This window comes from Nuphar pumila, chromosome 11, assembly GCF_984573655.1.
Source record: "Nuphar pumila chromosome 11, dmNupPumi1.hap1.1, whole genome shotgun sequence".
Classification (NCBI taxonomy): domain Eukaryota; kingdom Viridiplantae; phylum Streptophyta; class Magnoliopsida; order Nymphaeales; family Nymphaeaceae; genus Nuphar; species Nuphar pumila.
Genome location: NC_143259.1, coordinates 118,425,442 through 118,452,945, shown reverse-complemented (window position 1 = coordinate 118,452,945; position 27,504 = coordinate 118,425,442). Strand labels below are relative to the sequence as shown.

General features: G+C 39.4%; 1 protein-coding gene across 2 annotated transcripts in view; it reads right to left on the bottom strand.

Moving 5' to 3' along the window:
• Nucleotides 1–6,834: 6,834 nt before the first annotated feature.
• LOC149823112 (syntaxin-22-like) overlaps nucleotides 6,835–27,504 on the bottom strand; it is a 47,796-nt gene continuing 27,126 nt past the window's right edge. For both annotated transcript variants that reach the window (XM_089980557.1, XM_089980556.1), the window contains exons 3-7: nucleotides 9,768–9,907; nucleotides 8,816–8,890; nucleotides 7,518–7,675; nucleotides 7,342–7,442; nucleotides 6,835–7,251 (exon numbers count right to left, since the gene is read on the bottom strand). In XM_089980557.1, the coding sequence (XP_089836683.1) occupies nucleotides 7,186–7,251; nucleotides 7,342–7,442; nucleotides 7,518–7,675; nucleotides 8,816–8,890; nucleotides 9,768–9,907 (540 nt within the window). In that variant the 3' untranslated portion in view covers nucleotides 6,835–7,185. The remainder of the gene's footprint in view (nucleotides 7,252–7,341; nucleotides 7,443–7,517; nucleotides 7,676–8,815; nucleotides 8,891–9,767; nucleotides 9,908–27,504) is intronic.

Sequence of the window (27,504 nt, the reverse complement as noted above, 5' to 3'; positions counted from 1 at the left end):
TGTCCATCAGCAGAAGCCTTGGCCCCTACTATTCATTTTGTCCAGGCAGGGGCCTCGACCCCTGCCGATCGTGATATTTCCAAGCAGGGGTTGAGGCACCTGCCATTTGCTATTTGTTAGGCAGGGGCCAAGGCCCCTGCCATTTGAAGCCGGTTTGGAAGGGGTCGAGGCCTTTGCCATTTGAAGTCTGTCAGGCAGGGGCCTTGGCCCCTGCCGTTCATCTAGTTTCGTCAGGTAGGAGCCTCAACCCCTGCCATTCGAGGTTTGTTAGGCAGGGGCCTTGGGCCCCTACCGTATGATATTTTCCGATAAGGAGGGGGCTTGGCCCCTACCACTCGTTAGATTTTGTATGACAGGGACCTCGGCCCCTGCCGCTCATACGCTTCGTCGACAGGGCAGACCGTACCATTGCCCATTTTTGTTCTTTATTATGATTATAGCATACTTAGCGTTCACACTTTTGCAGTTCTCATGATGGATTCCATTTGTGCTCTGTGGCCCGAGCCTCGCATCACCTACACTCCTAGGCGCTCATAGCAACACAACCTCTCGAGGTAGGGGACAGTCGCATGAGGATTTTGGATGAATTAAATAAAGATTTAGGAAATTGAGATAATAACATATGATACTTATATGACTCATGATTTACTGTTTCTTGTTTGTCTTTATATCTCTGAAATCATATACTTCCTGTAACTGACATATTGTGCATGTTAAGTTAGTTCTGCAGTTAGTTCCTGTCATTATTTTTCTTCACTTGCTTCTTATTGCCGTTACACCGCATGTGATTAGATTTGCTATTATATTTCTGTTGCCACCCTCAGGCAAAGTTTCGCAGGGCATGCAAGTGTGCGTACCATATTTTGTGCCTTTCGAAAAGGTACGAAATTGCATATAGGCACTACAAGCTCGAGAAGAGGATCTTTTTTGTGCAAGGCCTGACTCCTCGAGCACAAATCCTGTCTATAATGCTTGTGTGTTGCTAGATGCAACTATTTGTACCCTGAGTCCGTTACTCGGAAAGAATGATTGGATTCACGGCGATCACAAGACTTGTTTGAGCATGCCAAGTATATTATTGCTTTTAAGTCATACGAAACACTGTGTGGGGTTATCCTTTGAGAAACCCATGACTTATTGTCATCGTTGGACCTTTTTTTTGGACATGTATGGTATGTTTACTACAATGAGTAGTATGAGAGGTCGTTGAGCACCTCGAGTTGTGCAATAAGCACTATGTTGAAATAAATAAAGATGATGTTGTTCACCTCTACAAGCCAAATGCTCAAAGAGCAATGCATGTTAAGTTTGAACTAAATGAATTACAATATATTGGATGTTACCCTTTCATCATAGTCATACCTTTAGATATGTATGATCGTACATTTGGATAGGTACATCTGGTTTGTGTTACGATGATTGGATGATGGGGTTGTGGCAACCTCGAAATATGCAAATAACACAATCTTGATATTACATAAATGGTGATGATTCGCCTTCACAGGCAAGATGCTTGAGTTGGTTGAGAGGAAAAAGCATACAGAATGAGTCTTTAGTTAACTAACACCTGATGCACCCATTCGAACTGTTGACTCTCGTCAAAAGAGAGGGCAAAAAGGTATAAAACTCTGATGAACAGGCCATTAATGATAGTTACGGGCAAGAGACTCAGTTTTCCCTGTCATCGGAGTTAGAGAAAATGGGCTACAAAAGTTAGCTTAACACTTCTGGAGAAGTTGGATGCATCCATTGGAACAAGTGGCCTTTAGGAAATTCTCTTTCGGTCACTGACCGTCCCCTTAGGAGTGGACTCAACTAGCTATTCAGGGTATTGAAAATATATGACATAATAGACCCCCGAACTAGTCTCATTTGTTTCTATGATTCCTGCCTTTTGTGTACCCGCAAGGCTAGCTAATAGCGAAACATAAATTAACCCGTTCTCATTGCTAGTTCAATTATTCATGCCTATTGTGGCATTACACTTGTTAGTTAAACTACTTATGTAGTTCTTTACTTGTATTAATTAGCTAACCGTGCTAGTTAACTACACATAATGTTACTTACATCTTGTGTTGTCTCTTTTCTTCAGTTTAGATGTTCTTTGCATATGTTAGTCAGATTTAATTTCTTGCAATTACAAATGCTACTACTGTTTTCAATAAAATAAACTACTTATCTTGTGATGTCTTATTTTATTTATTCTATATTATCTATTTGTGTACCTACCTGTTTGTTATGAAACTGAGTCATTTCATGGGCATGTGGGAAGTAGAACTTTACAAACGGTCGATGGCGCGATGAAACATGACTCGAGATCACCCTCTTTCTATTGGCGTTCAAGCTATTTTTTGTGAATAAGGTTGGTTTGTAAGCTAACGTGCCCAGAATTATCAACTTGTTTTCCTTTTATAAAAAAAATTTGCTTCCACTGAAGTCTTTAAAACCAAACCCTAAAATTTGAAAGATTTTCTCTAAATGTTTTCAAAATTTATAAGTTAAAATTTTTGGGGCGTTATAGAGAAAGTCATGTAAGCGTTATCTGTGAGCTCAACGTGGGGTCAACGACATTGAGCTTGTCATGAATAAAAACAAACCTAAAAAAAAAAAAAAGTTTAATGAGACTGTCACCCAACTTATCAGGGAAGGTGATAAACTGAACTTGAAGATGACCCTTTTGCACATGAACAAAATGAAAATCAATTTCAACATGTTTTGTACGATCTTGGAAAATTAGATTCGCTTCGAGATATAAAGCTCTAATATTATCACACCAAAGAATGGGTGGAGAAGAAGGAGCAAAGCCAAGCTCAGTGAGAAGAGACTTGAGCCAAAGAAGATCAGACGCAACACAAGCGAGAAACTTGTATTCGGCTTCAGTACTGGATCGGGCTACGGTCTGTTGCTTGCAAGAAGACCATGAAACCAAATTAAAGCCCAAAAAGACAACAAAACCACTTGTAGACTTACGATCTTTAAGGCTACCAACCCAGTCAGCATCAGAGAAGGCGTTGAGCTAGAGAGAAGAACAAGCCATGGTGAATGGTATCCTTGATATAACGAAGGATGCGTTTGACGGTAGACTAATGGGTAACTGTAGTTGCATAAATTGACAAACTTTGTTGAACACAAAGGCAATGTCAGGTCATGTGATAGTGAGGTATTGAAGACCATACAAAGGCAATGCCAGGTCATGTGATAGTGAGGTATTGAAGACCACCCACGATGTGCTCCGATATAGAGTGGAGTCATGAAAAAGAGGGGTATCATCTTTAGATAGCCAAGTAGAGGCACTCAGAGGAGTAGATATCAGATTCACATCAGCCATAGATGCATGACAAAGTAGAGTAAGTGCATAGCTGTGTTGGCAGAGAAAAAACCTTGATGAAGCATAGTGGACTTCAATGCCCCAAAAATAATTTAAGCGACCAAGATCTTTGATGAAAAAAGCAAAACTAAGGCACTGAATCAATTGCTTAATGGCAACGGTGGAACTGTCGATGATTATGATATCATCAACATAAACCAGTAAATAAATCACCTAACCTAACCACTGTCTTGAAAGATAAATAACAAAGCATCAGAAAAAGGGATGCAAAACCCGCGAGGTTGAAGATAAGAGCTAAGACGCTAGTACCAGGTACGTGGAGCCTGCTTGAGACCGTACAAGGCTCGATCCAACTTGCATACATGATGAAGAAAAAAAGTCTTCAAAATCTGGAGGTTGTGCCATATAAACATCTTCAGAAAGGAGACCATTTAAAAAGGCATTATTAAAGTCCAATTGGTGTATCAACCAATCTGACGAGACTGCAAGAGCAAGAACAATGTGGATGGTGGTGGGTTTCATAATGGGACTAAAAGTCTCCAAAAAATTGATGTCTTCGTTCTTTTGTGTTCACTTTGAATTCTTTTGTCTGAGAAGTAATACCTACGGACCCAGACTTGAAAGGTCCCAGATCAGGGTTGTTACATTTCTATAATCAAATATGGGTAGGCCTTCTAGCTGAGTATTATTATGAGCAACTTCAACCGAAGAGCACATCTTGGATCTTCTTTTTCTTAGGATTTTTTTGGCACAAATCTCGAAGTACTCTCTGATGTGGGTTCTGCAGACTGAGGCAGAGTCCTTGGCAAATTCTCACTGCAACCGAGTTGTAGGTTCTTCAAGTACTCAATTTCCTGCAAGATCAGGGAGGCTGTGGCGCCCCTGGTGCCTATTGCTACAGGATTATCTGCTGCCATCCTTGCAGATTGCCTTGTAAAGCCTTCACGCAAGCTTTTTATAGTTCTAAGTTTTGTTGGGGGTAACAATATGCAAGAGAGGAGAATTGTTTGGTGAGCAATGGTGATTGGCTAACTCTGGTGATGTATACTAGAAACTATCGGAAAATTTCATGAAAGATATTTATTTATTTTATATTATTCTTCATAAAGAAAAACATGGACATGTCACCTTTGGAGTGTAAGTGGGTAGAATTAGATTTTGCAAAGTGATGAGATTCGTTGAATGGTGGTGATGATGTTCTCATAGTATTTTTGGTGTTTGCATTCATTTAAAACTTTCTGGATGGTTATGTGTGTGTGAACATGAAAGACATGTTTGTTTTGGTCATAGGTGAGAAAGTAGAAGCCGAGAGAGTAGAATCTGAGAAAGTAGATCATATGGTCACAGTTGGCAATCACAATTTCTATTTTTTCGTGTTCCACTAACCTTGACAAAGTACGGTGATTGTGATTTATAATCACATGATCCAGGTATCACAGGGCATTGCAAACATGCTCAAAGTTGTTCAACTTTTCTCACTACTTATAAATTGTAAAGTTCCATTGTAATTCGTTCAACTTGGGCATAGTATCACCAATGTTTACCAAGCGAATTGTTTGAAAAAAGATCAATTGGTTTTTCAAAAGTACCGCTAAATTAAATATGTTTTGTAGACAATGCCCTCCATAGTGTTTTCCAACTAAACCGATGCTATGAAATTTTAAAATGTGTTGATGATAATATATTGACCAAAAAATAATGGGAAATTGGATAAAGGCAATGTAATGCGTGGCCATGCCTTCTATATTAATTTTAGTATACTCCAAGCATTCATATGTTTCTTAATATATAGACTTGTCACCGACGAAGCATTTTCAGCCACCAGATGGCCCACCGAAGAATCGTTCGGACGGGTTTAATCAATATTCGGAGGGTTCACTTGCAATTATATGGAGTATCGATGCTATAACTAACCAAAAAGAGAAATTTGCTTCACAATTTTTTATTGAATGGGGCATTCTTTGCCCAAGGCATGATAAGTCATGGCCTACGGCACAGGGATACTCCATGTAGTTTCCTCTTATATACCATTCCTAAAGAAAAATTACACAAGAATGGTGCACTCCATGTCCTCGTAAGTTTTTACCAACGGGGCTCCACTTGCTTGGTAGGATAAGTTAGTGCACGTAACCTTGTGTTGGGACGTTGCAAGTTCAAAACCCAATAGTATGAGTTGTATAACTGGTGGGGTCTGCCTAACCATAGCTTTCTTTGTCAAAAAAAAAAAGTTTGTAACATAAGTCATTGCTGTTACCAACTCCTCGTGTTTCTTTGGGGCATGGTATTACATCTTGTGGGTGGAGCAATTTATTATGAAAGGCGTGCTCCTAAGACAAAAGGAAGCCAAAACTTGGTTCATGTCGCACTCAGGCAGTAAAGTAAGCCCAGGTTATGGTGGGTCCAGGTTGTGGTTCACGTTTTTTTTTTTTCTCGACAGAGAAATCTGGGGTTAGGCAGATCCTTATCAATTATACAACTATACTATAGGGATTCCAACTTGCAACGTCTCAACACAAGGTGAGGTGCACTAACTGCTCCTGTCATGGTGAAATTAGAAACTAGGAGAAACATGGGTGGGTGAACTTGACCAAGGAGATCTTGTTGTTGATTCAACACCGGAATAATAATCATTCTTTTCTTGATCTGTGATCTACCACAGAACCGGCATCACACGGACACATGGAAGCTTGCCTTGGTTGCAAGGCTTCGCGGTGCTTTGGTGGAGCGTCCCTGTCGATGATTTGACGTCTTCCTTGCAGGCGAGTGTTTGTCGTAATGAGGACCTACCAGTTCCTTACACCACATGGCAAGAATCCTCAGTCCTGATAGTTTTGTTCCCAACAATGTCTGTCAATTGTGGGAACCTTTTTTACTTTTTTTTGGATTCAAGGTTGGTAAAGGGCCGCCATTAAGGCCACCAATCAAAATTCAAACAATGATAATCATGCCCCTAGCAGACATCTTTGCTCAAATCCAGCAATTAAGCCCCCCGTTCATCCTTGTGCTCCAAAGAGAGGTTCTCAAACTGTATGTAGCGAACTTCATGGATTCAGCAGAGATGATTTGTCCGAGTCAAATCAAGCTATTCCGCAACAGTATTCCATTTCCTGTCTGCAGGTAGCGATCTGCCTGACCCCAGCATGGCGATAAAAAATAACAATAATAATAATATTTGAACTAAACATTAGTTTGAATTTAACAAGTTGTTGCAGGTAGATTTTGTCCGAAATCGGCTAACAAAATGAGGCCATGCTCTAAGGTGAAAAATGCACACCATAACTCAATTTGGCCCTCACTTTTCCTGAATGACTTGCTAAACGTGTTCCTCCTCCTTTCTTGGTTAAAGCCTTCCCCAGGTGGCCTTACTTGGGAAATCCAGTAAACACCAAAGACAATGCAGTAAAATTAAGGGAACGCCCAACACAAAAGACGTGCCAAGTTGAATGCATGAAATTTCAATTTCTGAAGACATGGACTAGTTCACAATTCGACCACAAAGCAGGAGATCGAAAGAATTAGAATTTGATTTTATTGCTAAAAGATAACCATTAACAGTCATTAGATACATGCTGATTCGGAGGCCCCACCAAACCAAAACCATCCACTTTCCCCCAGAATTCACACCAACGGAAAGGAGAGGAGAAAAAAACAGAAGCAGGTCCCCAGAACATGCAACGGAGGATGAGATTATACATGCCAAATGACCAAAGTATTCATATATCACTAGCAACAACTTGATACATAAAAAACCCGAGTTGAGATCCCGACATCCCACACCCGTTTGGATAGGAGCTCAAGCATTCCCTCTCAAGAATTTTTTTTTTTACTCGAGAACCAGAAGGAAACTAGATTGCCAGCTATGCCGCTATGATTATGATCACAATAAGAAGGATAACACCGAAAATCACTAGTAGCAAGCATGTCTGCAGGGGAGAAAACATCACCGTCATCAGGATATTTAATTGTGTTTCCCTAATTAAAGAATGTCAAAATATATTTAACACGTCATTTACCAGTGATGAATTTGATCTTTGAGTTTTTGCTGCTTTTGCTAATTGAGTTTTCCCTTGTGCGGTAGCTGCATAGGAACTCTCGATGTTGGAATCAATATCATCTGCAAGTAGGAAAAAATTATTAGTGTTATTTCACGAGGTGATTTACAGAACAATCTGCAGTTGGAAAAACAAACCGATCATAGCTCCTTGTTCATGAACAAGCACAGCTAGGTCTTTAAAAATTTCATTAACTTCACCAATTTGCTGCTGGATCTCTTGAATCCCCTGCTCCCGTTCCTCAATGATTGCCTCATTAAATGCAACCTCATTGTCAAGTAACAGGACCTCGTATCTAGGAAGGAAAACGAGCAATAGCGAATAAGAACATTTGGGAAAGAAATTCTATGGCCCTTCCAATACCAGACTAAATAAAAGCAAACTGATTTAGCTTCTACTATATGGCAAAAATGAACATTTCTTGCTTAAAAGATTTCCCGACAAATGTCACCATCAACATAAATTCCTGATTGATCGACTCAACATCTGGAAATTCCAACTCATTTTCAGAAGTAAAAAATCATGATTTAGCCACTCCCGCAAATTATGTTAACAAAAGGGTCAAAATTCACAGCCCTCAAATCTACTAATTTGCGTCATATACATTTTCCCTTACTCAATTATACAAAATTGGTGAATCGTTTAGTTTATATCAGCTAATCAAGAATTTGAAGCAAGTCATGGATTTAACTAGATAATAAAATTTGACTGAAGTCTCATTGATGAATTCCCAAGTAATCAACAATACCTTGTCAGCAATGGAGAAAAAATAAGAAACAATGTACAGATCACCATTTACCGGGGGAAGCAGCAGAAGACACTCGAGAAAAGGAAAAAAATGTACTGACTTAACAAATTATTTGCTCATTAAATTAGCCAATGTAATTTTGGCAGAGGGAACATATGGCAATATGTGATTAAACTTTCATACTTGTATCACAGCTGGCATCTACTAATAAGCCTGGTCAGTGAGTTAAAATGGTAAAAAGTTATGCTGGGTGGCATAGTGGGAGGGGGCCTTGGCTACTAGGTGGGTGGTCAAGGTTCCATTCTCACAGAAGTCAGCCCCTTGCATTATAAAGAGTAAGGGTATCATGCCCCTTGCTTATGCCGAAGCAAGGCAAACTCCCTGGGGGCAAGGGGTGCACCACAGGTTTACACAGTCGAGGCAGTGACCATAAGTACGGCAGGCATAGCCAGCGCATCCCGGGGGTGGTTTCCCTATTCCTCATGAAAAAAAAAAGACTAAATAGAATATGATCAAGGAAAGCAGAAACAACAGTAATAATGATACAAGAACCCTCATTTGTAAGGTTGAAAACATTTTATCAATAACTAAATTGTTGCAACTCTTTAAACTGCAACAATATTAATACAAGAATGATAACTATGAAGAACAATATCTAGTAATAACAGGGGAACCAGTAAATTTCACCTTCTGGACTCAACAAGAAGAGCACGTTGTTCAGGAGATTTATCTGGACTTATATCTAGCTCACTGGCTATAAAACTGCAGAAATTTGAAAAATGGCAGAGTATCAGCATATTTTTAACTAATAAATGGACATGAATAATCAAAGCCTAGTGAGCGACAGAGCAGAGGAAGGCATCTAGATGACATATACAAGCACAAACAATTTGTATGATCATATCATTATCTTCTGTTGCATGGACCCTTTCCTGGTGAGGAAGAATGTCTGATGGCTAATTTTGAACTCCACTTGCATGGTTGCCAATTGAAAACAAAGGGTCCATATGTTTATATACAAAAGGAAAAGAAACACATGCTGATTGAAAATGAAGTTAATACAGTGCAAGACTTTCAAGTCCCTTTCAACCTCATGTGACCCCAAATACAAAGGGCTTCATGTGATTCAAAATCATGTGATTCCATCTCATGTGAATTGAAATCATGTGATTCCAAATCACAGGGTGGACACTGATTTGGAATCACATAAGTGTAACCCCAAACGTGAGAGAAGGATTCTTATTTGGGGCCACACAAACATGCCCCCAAGTAAAAACCAATTACTTTGGCAGCCTGGAAACTATGACCATCCTCCTAAGTTCATAAATCTCAGTGGCATCTGAATTATGTGATATCTACATATATATATATATATATATATATATATATATATATATATATATATATATTTTTAGCGAAATGGGAACCACAGCAAGAGTCATGTTCAGATATTCACAACCTCCCACCCCCAAAAGAAAAAAAAAAGGGTATCCAGACACATAGGCCATCCTGAAAAGCTAACTAAAGCAGGCCTAGTAGCCTTTTTGACCCTCAATGACCAAATTGCAGAATTGCAGCTAACCACAGACCAGTGGCCACCAGTTTCCAGCATACTCCGAGGAAAATGCACTGTGATTACCTTGAAGGTAGAACAGCTTGGGGAACAAAGGGGGTATATGCAGTTTCTCTCTCAGCCGCAAGCCTTTGAGCCTTCTGAAATTCCTTCAAAATTGTTTGGAAATCTTTTGCAAGCTTTGCATCAGCGATCTTTTTGTTAGCCTGCATTTAGCGTGTGGAAAGTGATCTCCTTACCATATGATCCATACAAAATGCACTTGAATAAAGATGTTTTTCAAATTAAATAAGAAGCTTATGCTGTGAAAAATATTGACTAGCTAGTGGGTTCCTTAAATTAATAACCTTAATCTATAACATAGGAGGTCATGAGCAAATGAAGAAAACCACATAACCATAGAAAAATAAATATGATGTTGATATGTGTAAGGAAATATGCGAAAATACAAAATAAGGACCTCTAAGGGATTACAAGATCATAAACACAAAGTGCAACTAAGGGACGATGCAAGAGCACAAAAGCACAAGACAAGCACTAGGTACATTCAAGACATTAAAGAACTAAAGATAAGAACACAAAATATAAAAAATATTAATATTATTGGGCATGAATGCTTAAGAGAAGCATCAAGGAATGTGGGAGAACAAATCCTCTAATTTATACACTATGTCACATGGGTGCGGGTGCGGCACTTTCAAAAAACTTGGGTGCGGCAGGGGCAAAAATGTAAATATATATATATATAGAGAGAGAGAGAGAAGGGGGGTCCGGGAGTTCCCCCCGGCGCGGGTCCTGCTGTGCGGTCAGCGGGCGGGGGTCCAGGGGGGGCGCCCATGGTGGAGGGTTATAGGGGGGCAGCGCCCCCCCCCCCCAAGATTTTTTTTTAAATTCTGCAGCACATTTCATAGGGCAAATTAAAAAAAAATCCAAAAAATGGACCGAAATGACCCTGGGTGCGGTCAACGCTGCTAGCCGAATCCCTGTGACATAGTTTATACACATTATAAGAGAGAGACCATATGGGAGCTCCCAATAGAGTCGTTGGGAGCTCCCGACGGTTATATTTATGACCGTTGGAGAGCCCCCAAATGACTCTATGGTCAAAAGACCATAGAGTTGTTGTTTAAAAGGGCAACAGACAAAAAAGAAAATTAATAAAAAAAGAGAAAAAATATTCCTAATGAACAGTTCATATTACAAGAGTAAAATGATGAAAATACTGAAAAGAAGTGTTTTCTCTGGTTACGGGTCATGGATCTGAAGATCCAGACCCGTGACATCCACTTCTTCATTAATGACATTATGTAATATAAGTTATTGTAATGAGGGTATTTTAGTACCCTAATTTTGTAATCACATGTTAATATAAAGGAATATACACAGCAGCCGACCCTATGACAATAGGGCATCGGTTTCTCCCAACTTCTCTCTCCCTTTCTCTCTCTCTCTCTGTTTTCATCTCTCACGCGTGGAAGGACCTGGAGATTCAAAATCTGACATGGTATCAGAGCCACGCTTCAGTTGAAACTGGAATCGATCTCAAAGGTACGTCTGATAGATCTATCCCTTCTCGATTTCCTCTTCTAAGTCAAGAAAACATTCTTCTTCAGTCCTCTTATTTCATCTGATATTTTTTTTTGGGACACGACTGACCCATCCCATTCTTTGCTTCTCAATCAGATCTGACGATAATCAGATCTGACTTCTTCTCCCCATAGTTTTCTTTCCGTTCCTTTTTATTTTTCTTTTCCTTCGGTGGTGGCCGAACCTTGGTTTCCCCACAGTTTTCTTTCTGTCTCTTGAACTTGATCAGATCTGACGTTAATCAGATCTGATCAAACCATCTCTTTACCTAATCTAAGTCAACTCAGAGAGGACTGAGTGACTTAGCCCAGATTTTCGACCCAGCCCAGATTTTCAACCCAAATCCCTTGTTGAAAATACCTTTTCTTCATCCCTACATTTTCATTGATAGCATACCCAGTTTATCGCTCTTGATAGCAACATGATCTAATCACGCAGGGCCCTATTTTGATTCAGCTGCATCCTTGATCAGATCTGATCAAGCCGATACAGAAATTCATATTCACATTTTTTTTGGATTTTCATATCCGATATTCCTTTTCATATACAAATCAGAAATCCGATTGACATTCAATTTTTGTTTCATATCAGTAATCTGAATTAGTTTCTGCAATCTGATAGCCATTGATCTGAACACATTCTTAATTCTGTGAAACATGGATTCACTTCCTAGCCAGTCAGTTCTTTCTTCAAGTTTCCTCAGCCAACTCGTGTCTGAAAAATTAAATAATGGTAACTTCTTGACTTGGAAGAGGCAAATCATACCTTTCATTAGGAGTCGGGATCTTTCTGGAGATCTGGATGGATCTATCCAAGTTCCTCCTGAGTTCATTGTTAGTTTGGATCATGGATCCGACCCGATCCACCTCGTGATGCGTGAGCGGTGGCATGATTGTAATTAGTTTTTATTACCTGTGTAAAGTTATACCTTGTATTGTATCACTTATAAATAATAAGTAAAAAGGGAAAACCCTATTGCCGCCGACTACTCTTCTCTCTCTTCTCCTTTACCTCATCTCTAACCCTTGCAAGTTGGTATTTCTGATATTTCTGACATGGTATCAGAGCACAGGCACGGAAATCGATCATATGGAAGGCCTATAAGGACCAGCACGTGAAAGGACGTAGGCTCTATTTCTGTTTTTTCCTCTGTCTCTTTTCCTTAATCAGATTTCTCCAGTTTCTCTTTTTCTTAATCTGATTTCACGCATTCCAGTTTTGCACATCCTTATTTCTCTTTCGATTCCTTTTCTTTTCCAATATTTTCCTGGTTCACACGTTACACAGCATTGCTATTTCTCTGTGCACACAGCATTGCTATTTTTTTTTTTAGTAACGTGTGTGTGGAGATTATTTTTCAGCACAGCATTGTTCTTTTTCCTCAATACACTGTTAAGTACAGTCAGCATTTAATATTTTCTGGTTTGCACGTCACTATTTTTTTGTGCAACGTGTGTGCTGACATCATTTTCAGCACACAGTATTGCTGTTTTTCTTCCCCTTAATACACTGTTAAGTACAGTTTGGCCTCTCATTCTTCATATAATCCATGGATTCCAAATTGAACCCTAGTTTTCTTACTCACCTCATGACCCACAAGTTATCCCATGATAACTATTTGCTTTGGAAACGTCAAATTGTGCCTTTTATTCGCAGTCATGGTCTTTATGGGCATCTAGATGGGCGATCACCCGCCCCACCTACACATATCATGCAAGAAATAACAGGTGAAGATGGGAAGGTGAGTCAACTCCGAACTACCAATCCGGCTTATGACATATGGGTACAACGGGATCAGACATTAGTTGCTTACATAACCTCCACACTTTCTGATCGTGTTTTACAAACTATTTCTGATGACCAATCTGCTGCCGAGTTGTGGAATGGACTAGCTCATTCTTTTTCTCAGGTTTCCGAATCTCGGGCTTTGCAACTCAAGTGGAAATTCCAATCCATGCGAAAAAAAAAAAACAAATCCATTACAGAGTTCATGGGGGATGTCAGAGTGATTACAGATCAGTTAGCTGCCATTGGAAGTCCTGTATCAGATAAGGATATGGTACAACAGGTATTAGGTAGTCTTGGACCTGAATATCGCATGTTTTGCACGGCACTCCAAGTTGTCTCAGTCCTTCCATGTTTTGATGATCTTCAATCTAAGCCTTTGCAATATGAGGTCAGTTTAAATCAGGAACACGCGTCAGATGATGCTCATCCTGTGATGATGACACATACCCCTATTCAAACAGGAGTTTTATTTACTCCCCCTCGTTCCAATGGAACACCTATGAACAAAGGAGGATTACTGCCTACACCAGGTGGAGGAGGTATTGGTTCAAGCAGTGTACCACGAGGAGGACGTGTTCCTACTTGTTTTCTATGCAACAAGCGGGGACATGTTAAAGCAAACTGCTGGTACAATCCTCAGAACCGGAACAAATCAGGGAGGCCAGATAGTAGGCCAGGGCAGAAGGCAACTCATCAGTTTGCCCGTACTCCTCAGGGACAGGTTCTTCCACAGGACGTACAAAATATCCTTATGACTACTTTCAATCAGATGAACTTGCGCCAAAATGAGGAAGGTATATGGTATATTGATTCAGGGGCAGCAGCACACGTTACTTCTGATGCAGGTAAATTTTCTCACTTGACTCCTTACACGGGAAATGGCACTATAGTCATAGGAGATGGATCTCACCACCCCATCTCTCACACTGGAAATATCTCCCTTTCTTTGCCTGAATCTCAATTACCCTTGTCAAATGTCTTACTCACACCTGCTATTCAAAAGAATATCCTATATGTGTCAAAATTAGTTGATGAAACAAATTCTTCCATTGAATTTACTCCTTCTTTTGTTTATCTTAAGGACCTTCACACCAAGAAGACGCGCGGGAACATGTACGTCTTTGAAGAATCATATGTGCCTTTGAAGACGTCGTCTTCCGTAGCCGTGGCTTCTTCAGCTTCTTCCTTTCCAACATTTTTGAGTCGATCTACAGATCATAGTTCTTCAACTAGAGTCTTGAAACTTAATAAGCCAGACTTATGGCATCTTCGTTTGGGTCATTGTAGTCAAGTTTTTCTTGACAAGTTGTCTGTTAAAGGTTTAATACCCGTAGTCAGTTTAGAGTCAAAATGTCCAAGTTGTCACTTATGCAATAGTCATGTACTTCCTTTTCATAGTATCAATAAAAGAGCAACAAAGCCTTTCGAGATTATATGCTCAGATGTTTGGGGTCCTGCACCCACTGCCTCTCTTTCTGGATCTCGATACTATGTACTCTTTCTTGACTCCTACACTCGTTTTAGTTGGATTTACTTCATGAAAAACAAACATGAGGTTTTCAAGTTGTTCAAACAGTTTCATGCACTAGTCCAAAACCAATTCAATACCAATGTTGTATATTTCCAGTGTGATGGGGGGGGGGGGAGAATACATATCCCATGATTTTAGTGAATATTTGAAGGAGCATGGCATTACACGTAACATTTCTTGCCCTCATACCCCTCAGCAAAATGGAGTTGCTGAGAGAAAGCACAGGCATATTGTTGAAACAGCCTTGAGCATGATGCATACTATGGGCATTCCTTTTTCCCTTTGGACCGAGGTTTTCCATACAGCTGTTTACGTTATCAACAGGTTGCCCATGACCATCCTTGAAGATAATTCTCCGTATTTTATTCTTTATAATTGTCATCCATCATATGAAGAACTACATCCTTTTGGTTGTGTATGTTATGTTCATATTGATCATTCATTGAGAAATAAGTTTCAAGACAGAGCTGTACAGTGCAAGTTTCTTGGGTATGCAGATGACTATAAAGGATACAGGTGTTATGATCCTCATACAGGCAAAATTCGGGTATCTAGAAATGTTGTTTTTGATGATGAAAATTTTGACACTCTGGGTTCATCTTCCACAGATACACAGGACAGTTATGATCCTTGGCTCAGTGACTCACTTTTATATGACTCGTTGCCTTATGAGGATTCATCTTCATTGACAGACAATGAACCCTATACTTTCGATGTGGAACCACATATGGAAGACATTCCTCCTACAACAACATCCTCACGTTTTTCTGGTCTTGTTTATTCTCGTAGAACTCACCCAGTCAATGATGAGACTCCTCTACGACGTTCCACTCGGGTTAGACATCCTATAGATCGTTGGGTAAGTTATAAAAATTTCTCTTTGGATTTTCAAACATTTCTAACCAGAGTTTCCAAAGAAACAAAACCTTTCTCTTTTCATGAGGTTGTCCATTCCCGTGCCTGGGTAGAGGCGATGGATGAAGAAATGGAAGCATTGCATGAATGCAATACATGGGAAATTGTGCCAAGGCCAGATAACAAGAATGTTGTAGGATCCAAATGGGTGTACAAGATCAAGCACAAACCGGATGGCAGTGTTGAGCGCTATAAGGCTCGTCTGGTTGCACGAGGCTTCACACAGCAATATGGGCAGGACTACGATGAAACGTTCAGCCCAGTAGTAAAACTGGGCACAGTCAGGATTGTCATTGCATTGGCGTTACAACATGGATGGTCACTCAGTCAACTTGATGTTAAAAATGCTTTTCTGCATGGTGAACTAAAGGAAGAAGTTTACATGGAGCAGCCACCTGGATGGTTTGAAAGTTTTTCCACAGAGATCCAGCATCATGGGTTCAATAAAAGTGTTCTAGACCATTCATTGTTCATCTTCAAAAGTGGTTCAGCTATTGTTTGGGTGCTTATATATGTTGATGATATCATTATTACTGGGAGTGATGAGGATCACATATCTTGGGTTAAGTCTATGCTGATGGCTAAATTCAAGATGAAAGACTTGGGTCCCTTGCGATATTTTTTGGGTGTGGAAGTTGATAGTCGACATGAGACTATTACATTGAGCCAACATAAGTACACTATTGATATTTTACTCGCTACAGGGATGGAGAATTGTAAACCAATTAGCACACCTTGCCTTCTAAATCATAAGTTAAGTGCTAAAGAAGGCACTACTTATCATGATCCTACTTTGTATCGCAGAGTTGTAGGGATGTTACAATACTTAACATTCACTAAGCCTGACATAGCATATTCTGTCAATCAGGCCTCTCAGTTTATGCATGCTTCTACAGATGCACATATGGAAGCAGTAAAAAGAATCCTTTGGTATTTAAAGGGTACGATTGGAGATGGTTTGATGTATAACAAAGACACAGCTTATACGTCAGGACATCAACTATTCACCTACACAGACGCGGACTGGGCTGGTGATCCTGATGAGCGCAGATCAGTTTCAGGGTATTGCATCCTTATCAGCAATAATGTTGTAACATGGAGTAGCAAGAAGCAAAAGGCAATGGCGCGATCTAGTACTGAAGCCGAGTATCGTGCAATGGCAGCAGGAACAGCCGATGTTACGTGGGTGAGACACCTACTGCAAGAATTACAAGAACCGATCTCGTCCTCTGCTTCTTTGTGATAATCAGAGTGCTATTAATATTGCCTTCAATCCCATTCTTCATTGTCGCACGAAGCATATCGAAATCGATCAACACTTTGTTAGACAAAAGGTGGAAGAAAAAGAAATTGAACCTGCATATGTTAGGTCAGATATGCAAGTTGCTGACATTTTTACCAAGGGATTATCCACTCATCAGTTTTGGGCACTCAAAGACAAGTTGAGCATGATCAAAGACCATACTCAACTTGAGGGAGGATGTTAGTTTGGATCATGGATCTGACCCGATCCACCTTGTGATGCGTGAGCGGTGGCATGATTGTAATTAGTTTTTATTACATGTGTAAAGTTATACCCTGTATTGTATCACTTATAAATAATAAGTAAAAAGGGAAAACCCTATTGCCGCCAACTACTCTTCTCTCTCTTCTCCTTCTTTACCTCATCTCTAACCCTTGCAGGTTGGTATTTCTGATATTTCTGACATTCATATCACGAGAAGAAAGGGACAGCAAAGGGGAATCTACTACAGTATATGTTAGAAATCCTGAATTTGTGGCTTGGATGAAAAGAGACCAAGCGCTAGTTGCTTATATTACATCAACACTGTCACAAGAGGTTCTTGTAGCCATTCCAGATGACTGCACTGCCATGCAACTTTGGAACAGACTTGTTCAGACATACTCACAGGTTTCTCAGGCCAGGATTATGTTTCTTAAAAAAGAATTTCAAATGTTAAGAAAGGATTCCATGACCATCATGGAATATTTGAACAAAATAAAGGTTATCACATATCAGCTAGCAGTTGTTGGAAGTACAGTTTCTGATAAAGATTTGGTACAGCAAACCCTCAGTGGATTGGGACACGACTATCATATGATTGTCACTTCCCTGTTATGTTTACCTGAGCTGCCCAACTTTGAAGATCTGCGCGCAAAATTGTTACAATATGAGATGAATCTAAAGGGATTTTCTGAAGAATCATCTATGCATACTGGGGCACAAGAAGTTCTTGCTACAGGGGTTACTTATGCACGAGGATGAGAAAGCTATGATATCAAGGGAAAGGGAGCACAAGGGAGAAGTGGTCATGGAGGTCGTGGATTATTGCCTACACCCAACTCATATACCAATCCACAAAGACAGAGGCCAATTCCTACCTGCTTTCTGTGTAATAAAAAGGGGCATATCAAAGCTAACTGTTGGTTCAATCTCCTAAATAAAGGAAAATCAACACAAATTGAAGCAAAAAGAGGCACAGACAGTACAAGGACCAACGGAGAAGTAAAAGAGTTGTTGTTGTCAGCCTTAGCAGAATTGAATCTGAAACAAAATGAGCAAGGTACTTGGTATGTGGACTCTGGCGCAACGACTCACGTTACTGGTGATGCAAGTAAGCTCCTAAAACTTGTTCCTTACATTGGTAGTAGTATAGTTACTGGAGATGGATCACACCACTCTGTCTTGCATATTGGAAACTCCATTATACCCTTGCCCGAATCTTCCATCAACCTTTCAAAGGTTCTTTATGCTCCTAATATCAAGAAAAACATTGTTTCAGTTTCTAAACTTGTTGATGATATCAAAGCCTCAGTTGAATTTACTCCCTCTTCTGTTCTTGTTAAGGATCTCTGCACGAAGGAGACGTTCGCTAGAGGAAAACGGCAAGGCAATATGTAGGTTTTTCAAGAAGATCCTTCAGCACATATTAGCTCTGTAGACCCAAACTTGAAGCTCCAATCATTGTTGCCTTCTGAAAATCCTACCTGCGTTTTTAGTGTCTTTGAAATCAATAAGTCAAACCTTTGGCATGGTCGTCTAGGTCACTGCAGTAGTAGTTTCATTGAAAAGCTTGTTTCAAACAACCTCATTCCCAAGTCAAGTCTAGGAATAAATGTCAATGACAACAAATGTTCTAGTTGTCTCTTATGTAGGAGTCATGTTTTACCATTTCATTCTATCAATAAAAGAGCTTCAAGACCTTTTGAGATTTTCTGTTCTGATGTTTGGGGGCCTGCTCCAGTTGCTTCCATATCTTGAACTAGATATTATCTTTTATTTGTTGACAGTTATTCTCGCTATTCTTGGATATTTTTCATGAAACATAAATCTGAGACTTTCAAGTTGTTCCGTAACTTTCATTCCTTTGTCAAAAACCAATTTTCTGAAAACATCCTAAGTTTTCAATGTGACGGAGGAGGTGAATTCTCTTCCATTGACTTTACTAACTTTCTTCAAAGTAACGGGATAAGGAAAAATGTGTCTTGCCCACACACACCTCAGCAGAATGGGATTGCTGAAAGGAAGCATCGCCATATTGTTGAGAGTGCGATGAGCATGATGCATGACAGTAATCTTCCGATCACTTTATGGACAGAGGCTTTTCATTCTGCAGTTCATGTGATAAATCGTTGCCCATGACTATTTTGGAAAACAAGTCTTCTTACTTGTCTTTTTTTGGTATACACCCCAACTACTATGATTTGCATGTGTTTGGTTGTTTATGCTATGTTCATGTTGACAGTTCAAGGAGACATAAGTTTCAGGACAAGGCTTTGAAGTGCAGGTCTGTGGGTTATGCTGATGACTATAAAGGGTACATGTGCTATGATCCGGTGAGCAAGCGCATCAAAATATCAAGAAATGTCATCTTCGATGAATTGAATTTTGATTGTCGATGTACTAGTTCTTCAAAATCAAAACCTAAAGTTGAGGCTTATTATCCTTGGTTGAATTATGAACTTCTCTCAGGAGCTAGTGATGCTTGCTTAAATTGCACTCAAAAGGATAAGAAACTTATGTCTACTGATAGGATGATTGCTCATGAAAATACAGACCCAACTTTGAATCCAGGAAGGTATAAAGGCCTTGTCTACACTCGACGAGAAAGAGAGTCACCCACCATAGTTGATTCAGACATGGACACATCCAACATCGTTGATACTAGAAGATCTACACGTTCTCGCCATCCAATTGAAAGGTGGGTCAGTTATGAAAATTTCTCATTAGATTTTCAACTCTTTCTAACAGCCTTGAATAAAGAAGATGAACCCACAACGTTCTCTCAAGCATCAAATTCCAGAAGATGGATTGAAGCAATGAATGAGGAGATGAAAGCTCTACATGAATGTGGTACGTGGGATGTCGTATCAAGACCACCTAACAGAAACGTTGTTGGTTCGAAATGGGTGTACAAAATAAAGTATAAACCAGATGGGACTATAGAGCGATATAAGGCGAGACTTGTAGCCAAAGGTTTTACACAGGAGCAAGGACAGGATTATGATGAAAGTTTTAGTCCAGTGGTGAGGATGGGCACAATCAGAGTCATACTTTCTTTAGCTATTGAACACCAATGGACTATTAGCCAACTTGATGTGAAGAATGCTTTTCTTCATGGAGATTTGAGAGAAGAAGTTTACATGGAACAACCCACTGGTTACGCAGAAGGTAATCCTACAAAATATGTCTGCAGACTAAAAAGGGAGATATATGGATTGAAGCAGGCATCTCGATCTTGGTTTGACAGCTTTTCTCTTGAAATACAAAAATATGGTTTTAAGAAATCTCTTCTTGACCACTCCTTATTTATATTTAAGAACCAAGACACAATTACTCTGTTGTTGATATATGTGGATGATATCATCATCACTGGCAATTCCAATGAGCACATTAAAGAAGTCAAACATCTCTTGAATCAAAGGTTCAAAATGAAGGACCTTGGCAAACTACGGTACTTTCTTGGAGTTGAAGTCGACAGTACCTCTGAAGAAATGACTCTCACTCAACATAAGTATACCATTGATGTTCTCAATAAAGCGGGTACGAAAGACCGCAAGCCCTTTGAAATGAAATGGGGATCTTCGAAACACGAGCTTAGATTAACAAGAGCAAGTGTCAAGAATGACACTAAAGCATAACCCTTAAAAAGGGTATAACTGGAAACAAAATAAAAATAAAAATGTATTTTTTATTGATATGAAAAACCAATTGCTTAAGAAGCATTGGAGTAAAATACAAGAGGGGCTGCACCCCTTTATATACACAGCTGAAAGAGGACTCAATAGAGCTGTTGGGCACAGTCCAACAGCTCTATTGCTAGTCAAGTCTGGACAGGACTTGACTAGCAACAGTCATTCTAGTTCAAACTGAACTAGATGACATAAAGACAAAAAATAAAAAATAAAGGAAAAAAATTACATAAAAGAAAGAAATGAAAAATGTATATATATATAATATAATATTATTATATATACATATATGTACAGTTTTACATTTTAACACTCCCCCTCAAACTTACGGTACAATGAGCAAAAGTTTGTCTAAGAGAAAGTGAAATCGGGGAGCAGCGAGAGGCTTTGTAAAGAAGTCTGCTAACTGATATTCTGAAGTGACATATGGCAGATCAATTATCCCGTGTAGATATTCCTCTCTGACGTAGTGACAATCCATTTCGATGTGTTTGGTGCGTTCGTGGAATGTTCTGTTACTGGCAATGTAGATTGCACTTTTGTTGTCACAACACATTTGTGAAGCCTTTGTTGCTTCAACTCCCATGTCAGCAAGCAGTCGTCGGAGCCAAACTACTTCCATGGTCGTGGTTGCCATGGCTCTGTATTCAGCTTCGGTGGATGAGAGAGATACCTTCTGCTGCTTTTTACACCTCCACGAGATTAATGATTCCCCTAAAAAGACACAAAAGCCAGTGGTTGAGTGTTTGTTATTGGGATCACCTCCCCAATCAGCATCAGTATATGCAATTAAATCAAGAGAAGAGGAGGAAGATAAGAAAAGTCCTCGTGAAAGAGAGGACTTGATGTATCTGATAATACGCATGACTGCTCCCATATGAACAGAAGTAGGAGCATGTTGAAATTGACTTGCTGTATGAACAGCATGTGCTATATCTGGTCTGGTAATGGATAGATAGGAAAGTGCCCCGACAAGCTGTATGTAAGGAGTAGGGTCTGCAAGAAGTTCTCCATCATCAATCTTCATTTTAACATTAACAACTTCTGGAGTGTCGACTTTCTTATCATCAGTAATACCAGACCTGAAAACAATATCAAAAGCAAATTTAGTCTGAGATAATAAATATCCTCTAGGAGAATAAGCAACTTCAATGCCTAAAAAATATCTCAACAAGCCCAAATCAGTCATTTCAAAATGAGATTTAAGAAGTGTTTTGATTGTTTCAACTCCCTGTTTATCGCTTCCGGTGATGATCATATCATCCACATAGAGAAGAAGCACAATGATCCCTGCATCAGAATTCTTAATAAACAAAGCAGTGTCAGTTAAACAGAATTGAAAACCAATATCAATCATAACACGACTAAACCTATCATACCAAGCTTTTGGTGCTTGTTTAAGTCCATAAAGAGCTTTTTCTAAGCGGAGGACTTTACCCTTAGGAATACTTAGACCAGGAGGGGGTTCCATATATACTTCTTCAACTAGCTTTCCATTTAAAAAAGCATTTTTGACATCCATTTGAAAAATAGACCATTTTTTGATAGAAGCTAAGGCAATTAAGGTTCGGACAGTAGTCATACGAGCCACCGGAGCAAAGGTTTCTTCATAATCAATCCCATATTCTTGGGCATAACCTTTGGCTACTAAACGGGCTTTATATCTTTCAAGAGTACCATCACTCTTGGTTTTAATTTTATAAACCCATCGACATCCTATAGTTTTCTTCCCTGGAGGAAGATCTTGAATATTCCATGTAGAAGCCTTTTCAAGTGCATCTAATTCAGCTTTCATGGCTTCTATCCATTTGATATCATTTTTTGCTTGAAAATATGTGGATGGTTCTTCATATGAGTGAATTAATGCAATAACTGCCCTATATGTGGGTGAGAAAGACTCGTATGATACAAACTTTCCTGGAGGCCTCGAGATTCGGGTTGATTGTCTAGTTGGAATGTTAGAATATTTCTCAAGTGCACATGGAGGATTAGACTCTTGTCGCCTGGAATATTGAATACTAGTATCTCTATGAACTTCTTCATTTTCAACATTAAGATCAATAATTCTTTGATCATCATCAAAGTTACAGTCAAGGTCATATTCATTAGATGTTGATGTTAGATCTAGCAAAAAGGAGTACTCAGTGACGTCTTTTAATTTTCTAAAATCAAAGAAGCTCTCCTTTTCAAGAAAGGAAACATTTCTAGACACATATAGTTTATTATTTTTGAAGTCAAAACATCTATAACCTTTCTGGTTTTCAGCATATCCTAAAAAGGCACAGGGAATCGCACGAGAGGAAAGTTTATCATTTTTGTCAGTAAATATGAAACATTTGCACCCAAATATTCTTAGTCTAGAGTAGTCTGGAGAAATATTCATAAGTTTTTCAATGGGAGTGATATTTTGTAACGAAGATGGCATCCTATTAATGAGATATGTGGCAGTTAAGGCAGCTTCTGCCCAAAAGTCTTTCAGGACTTGATTTGCTATTAATAAAGTCCTAGTGGTTTCTATAATATGGCGATGTCTTTCGGAAGCATTGCATGAATGCAATACATGGGAAATTGTGCCAAGGCCAGATAACAAGAATGTTGTAGGATCCAAATGGGTGTACAAGATCAAGCACAAACCGGATGGCAGTGTTGAGCGCTATAAGGCTCGTCTGGTTGCACGAGGCTTCACACAGCAATATGGGCAGGACTACGATGAAACGTTCAGCCCAGTAGTAAAACTGGGCACAGTCAGGATTGTCATTGCATTGGCGTTACAACATGGATGGTCACTCAGTCAACTTGATGTTAAAAATGCTTTTCTGCATGGTGAACTAAAGGAAGAAGTTTACATGGAGCAGCCACCTGGATGGTTTGAAAGTTTTTCCACAGAGATCCAGCATCATGGGTTCAATAAAAGTGTTCTAGACCATTCATTGTTCATCTTCAAAAGTGGTTCAGCTATTGTTTGGGTGCTTATATATGTTGATGATATCATTATTACTGGGAGTGATGAGGATCACATATCTTGGGTTAAGTCTATGCTGATGGCTAAATTCAAGATGAAAGACTTGGGTCCCTTGCGATATTTTTTGGGTGTGGAAGTTGATAGTCGACATGAGACTATTACATTGAGCCAACATAAGTACACTATTGATATTTTACTCGCTACAGGGATGGAGAATTGTAAACCAATTAGCACACCTTGCCTTCTAAATCATAAGTTAAGTGCTAAAGAAGGCACTACTTATCATGATCCTACTTTGTATCGCAGAGTTGTAGGGATGTTACAATACTTAACATTCACTAAGCCTGACATAGCATATTCTGTCAATCAGGCCTCTCAGTTTATGCATGCTTCTACAGATGCACATATGGAAGCAGTAAAAAGAATCCTTTGGTATTTAAAGGGTACGATTGGAGATGGTTTGATGTATAACAAAGACACAGCTTATACGTCAGGACATCAACTATTCACCTACACAGACGCGGACTGGGCTGGTGATCCTGATGAGCGCAGATCAGTTTCAGGGTATTGCATCCTTATCAGCAATAATGTTGTAACATGGAGTAGCAAGAAGCAAAAGGCAATGGCGCGATCTAGTACTGAAGCCGAGTATCGTGCAATGGCAGCAGGAACAGCCGATGTTACGTGGGTGAGACACCTACTGCAAGAATTACAAGAACCGATCTCGTCCTCTGCTTCTTTGTGATAATCAGAGTGCTATTAATATTGCCTTCAATCCCATTCTTCATTGTCGCACGAAGCATATCGAAATCGATCAACACTTTGTTAGACAAAAGGTGGAAGAAAAAGAAATTGAACCTGCATATGTTAGGTCAGATATGCAAGTTGCTGACATTTTTACCAAGGGATTATCCACTCATCAGTTTTGGGCACTCAAAGACAAGTTGAGCATGATCAAAGACCATACTCAACTTGAGGGAGGATGTTAGTTTGGATCATGGATCTGACCCGATCCACCTTGTGATGCGTGAGCGGTGGCATGATTGTAATTAGTTTTTATTACATGTGTAAAGTTATACCCTGTATTGTATCACTTATAAATAATAAGTAAAAAGGGAAAACCCTATTGCCGCCAACTACTCTTCTCTCTCTTCTCCTTCTTTACCTCATCTCTAACCCTTGCAGGTTGGTATTTCTGATATTTCTGACATTCATATCACGAGAAGAAAGGGACAGCAAAGGGGAATCTACTACAGTATATGTTAGAAATCCTGAATTTGTGGCTTGGATGAAAAGAGACCAAGCGCTAGTTGCTTATATTACATCAACACTGTCACAAGAGGTTCTTGTAGCCATTCCAGATGACTGCACTGCCATGCAACTTTGGAACAGACTTGTTCAGACATACTCACAGGTTTCTCAGGCCAGGATTATGTTTCTTAAAAAAGAATTTCAAATGTTAAGAAAGGATTCCATGACCATCATGGAATATTTGAACAAAATAAAGGTTATCACATATCAGCTAGCAGTTGTTGGAAGTACAGTTTCTGATAAAGATTTGGTACAGCAAACCCTCAGTGGATTGGGACACGACTATCATATGATTGTCACTTCCCTGTTATGTTTACCTGAGCTGCCCAACTTTGAAGATCTGCGCGCAAAATTGTTACAATATGAGATGAATCTAAAGGGATTTTCTGAAGAATCATCTATGCATACTGGGGCACAAGAAGTTCTTGCTACAGGGGTTACTTATGCACGAGGATGAGAAAGCTATGATATCAAGGGAAAGGGAGCACAAGGGAGAAGTGGTCATGGAGGTCGTGGATTATTGCCTACACCCAACTCATATACCAATCCACAAAGACAGAGGCCAATTCCTACCTGCTTTCTGTGTAATAAAAAGGGGCATATCAAAGCTAACTGTTGGTTCAATCTCCTAAATAAAGGAAAATCAACACAAATTGAAGCAAAAAGAGGCACAGACAGTACAAGGACCAACGGAGAAGTAAAAGAGTTGTTGTTGTCAGCCTTAGCAGAATTGAATCTGAAACAAAATGAGCAAGGTACTTGGTATGTGGACTCTGGCGCAACGACTCACGTTACTGGTGATGCAAGTAAGCTCCTAAAACTTGTTCCTTACATTGGTAGTAGTATAGTTACTGGAGATGGATCACACCACTCTGTCTTGCATATTGGAAACTCCATTATACCCTTGCCCGAATCTTCCATCAACCTTTCAAAGGTTCTTTATGCTCCTAATATCAAGAAAAACATTGTTTCAGTTTCTAAACTTGTTGATGATATCAAAGCCTCAGTTGAATTTACTCCCTCTTCTGTTCTTGTTAAGGATCTCTGCACGAAGGAGACGTTCGCTAGAGGAAAACGGCAAGGCAATATGTAGGTTTTTCAAGAAGATCCTTCAGCACATATTAGCTCTGTAGACCCAAACTTGAAGCTCCAATCATTGTTGCCTTCTGAAAATCCTACCTGCGTTTTTAGTGTCTTTGAAATCAATAAGTCAAACCTTTGGCATGGTCGTCTAGGTCACTGCAGTAGTAGTTTCATTGAAAAGCTTGTTTCAAACAACCTCATTCCCAAGTCAAGTCTAGGAATAAATGTCAATGACAACAAATGTTCTAGTTGTCTCTTATGTAGGAGTCATGTTTTACCATTTCATTCTATCAATAAAAGAGCTTCAAGACCTTTTGAGATTTTCTGTTCTGATGTTTGGGGGCCTGCTCCAGTTGCTTCCATATCTTGAACTAGATATTATCTTTTATTTGTTGACAGTTATTCTCGCTATTCTTGGATATTTTTCATGAAACATAAATCTGAGACTTTCAAGTTGTTCCGTAACTTTCATTCCTTTGTCAAAAACCAATTTTCTGAAAACATCCTAAGTTTTCAATGTGACGGAGGAGGTGAATTCTCTTCCATTGACTTTACTAACTTTCTTCAAAGTAACGGGATAAGGAAAAATGTGTCTTGCCCACACACACCTCAGCAAAATGGGATTGCTGAAAGGAAGCATCGCCATATTGTTGAGAGTGCGATGAGCATGATGCATGACAGTAATCTTCCGATCACTTTATGGACAGAGGCTTTTCATTCTGCAGTTCATGTGATAAATCGTTGCCCATGACTATTTTGGAAAACAAGTCTTCTTACTTGTCTTTTTTTGGTATACACCCCAACTACTATGATTTGCATGTGTTTGGTTGTTTATGCTATGTTCATGTTGACAGTTCAAGGAGACATAAGTTTCAGGACAAGGCTTTGAAGTGCAGGTCTGTGGGTTATGCTGATGACTATAAAGGGTACATGTGCTATGATCCGGTGAGCAAGCGCATCAAAATATCAAGAAATGTCATCTTCGATGAATTGAATTTTGATTGTCGATGTACTAGTTCTTCAAAATCAAAACCTAAAGTTGAGGCTTATTATCCTTGGTTGAATTATGAACTTCTCTCAGGAGCTAGTGATGCTTGCTTAAATTGCACTCAAAAGGATAAGAAACTTATGTCTACTGATAGGATGATTGCTCATGAAAATACAGACCCAACTTTGAATCCAGGAAGGTATAAAGGCCTTGTCTACACTCGACGAGAAAGAGAGTCACCCACCATAGTTGATTCAGACATGGACACATCCAACATCGTTGATACTAGAAGATCTACACGTTCTCGCCATCCAATTGAAAGGTGGGTCAGTTATGAAAATTTCTCATTAGATTTTCAACTCTTTCTAACAGCCTTGAATAAAGAAGATGAACCCACAACGTTCTCTCAAGCATCAAATTCCAGAAGATGGATTGAAGCAATGAA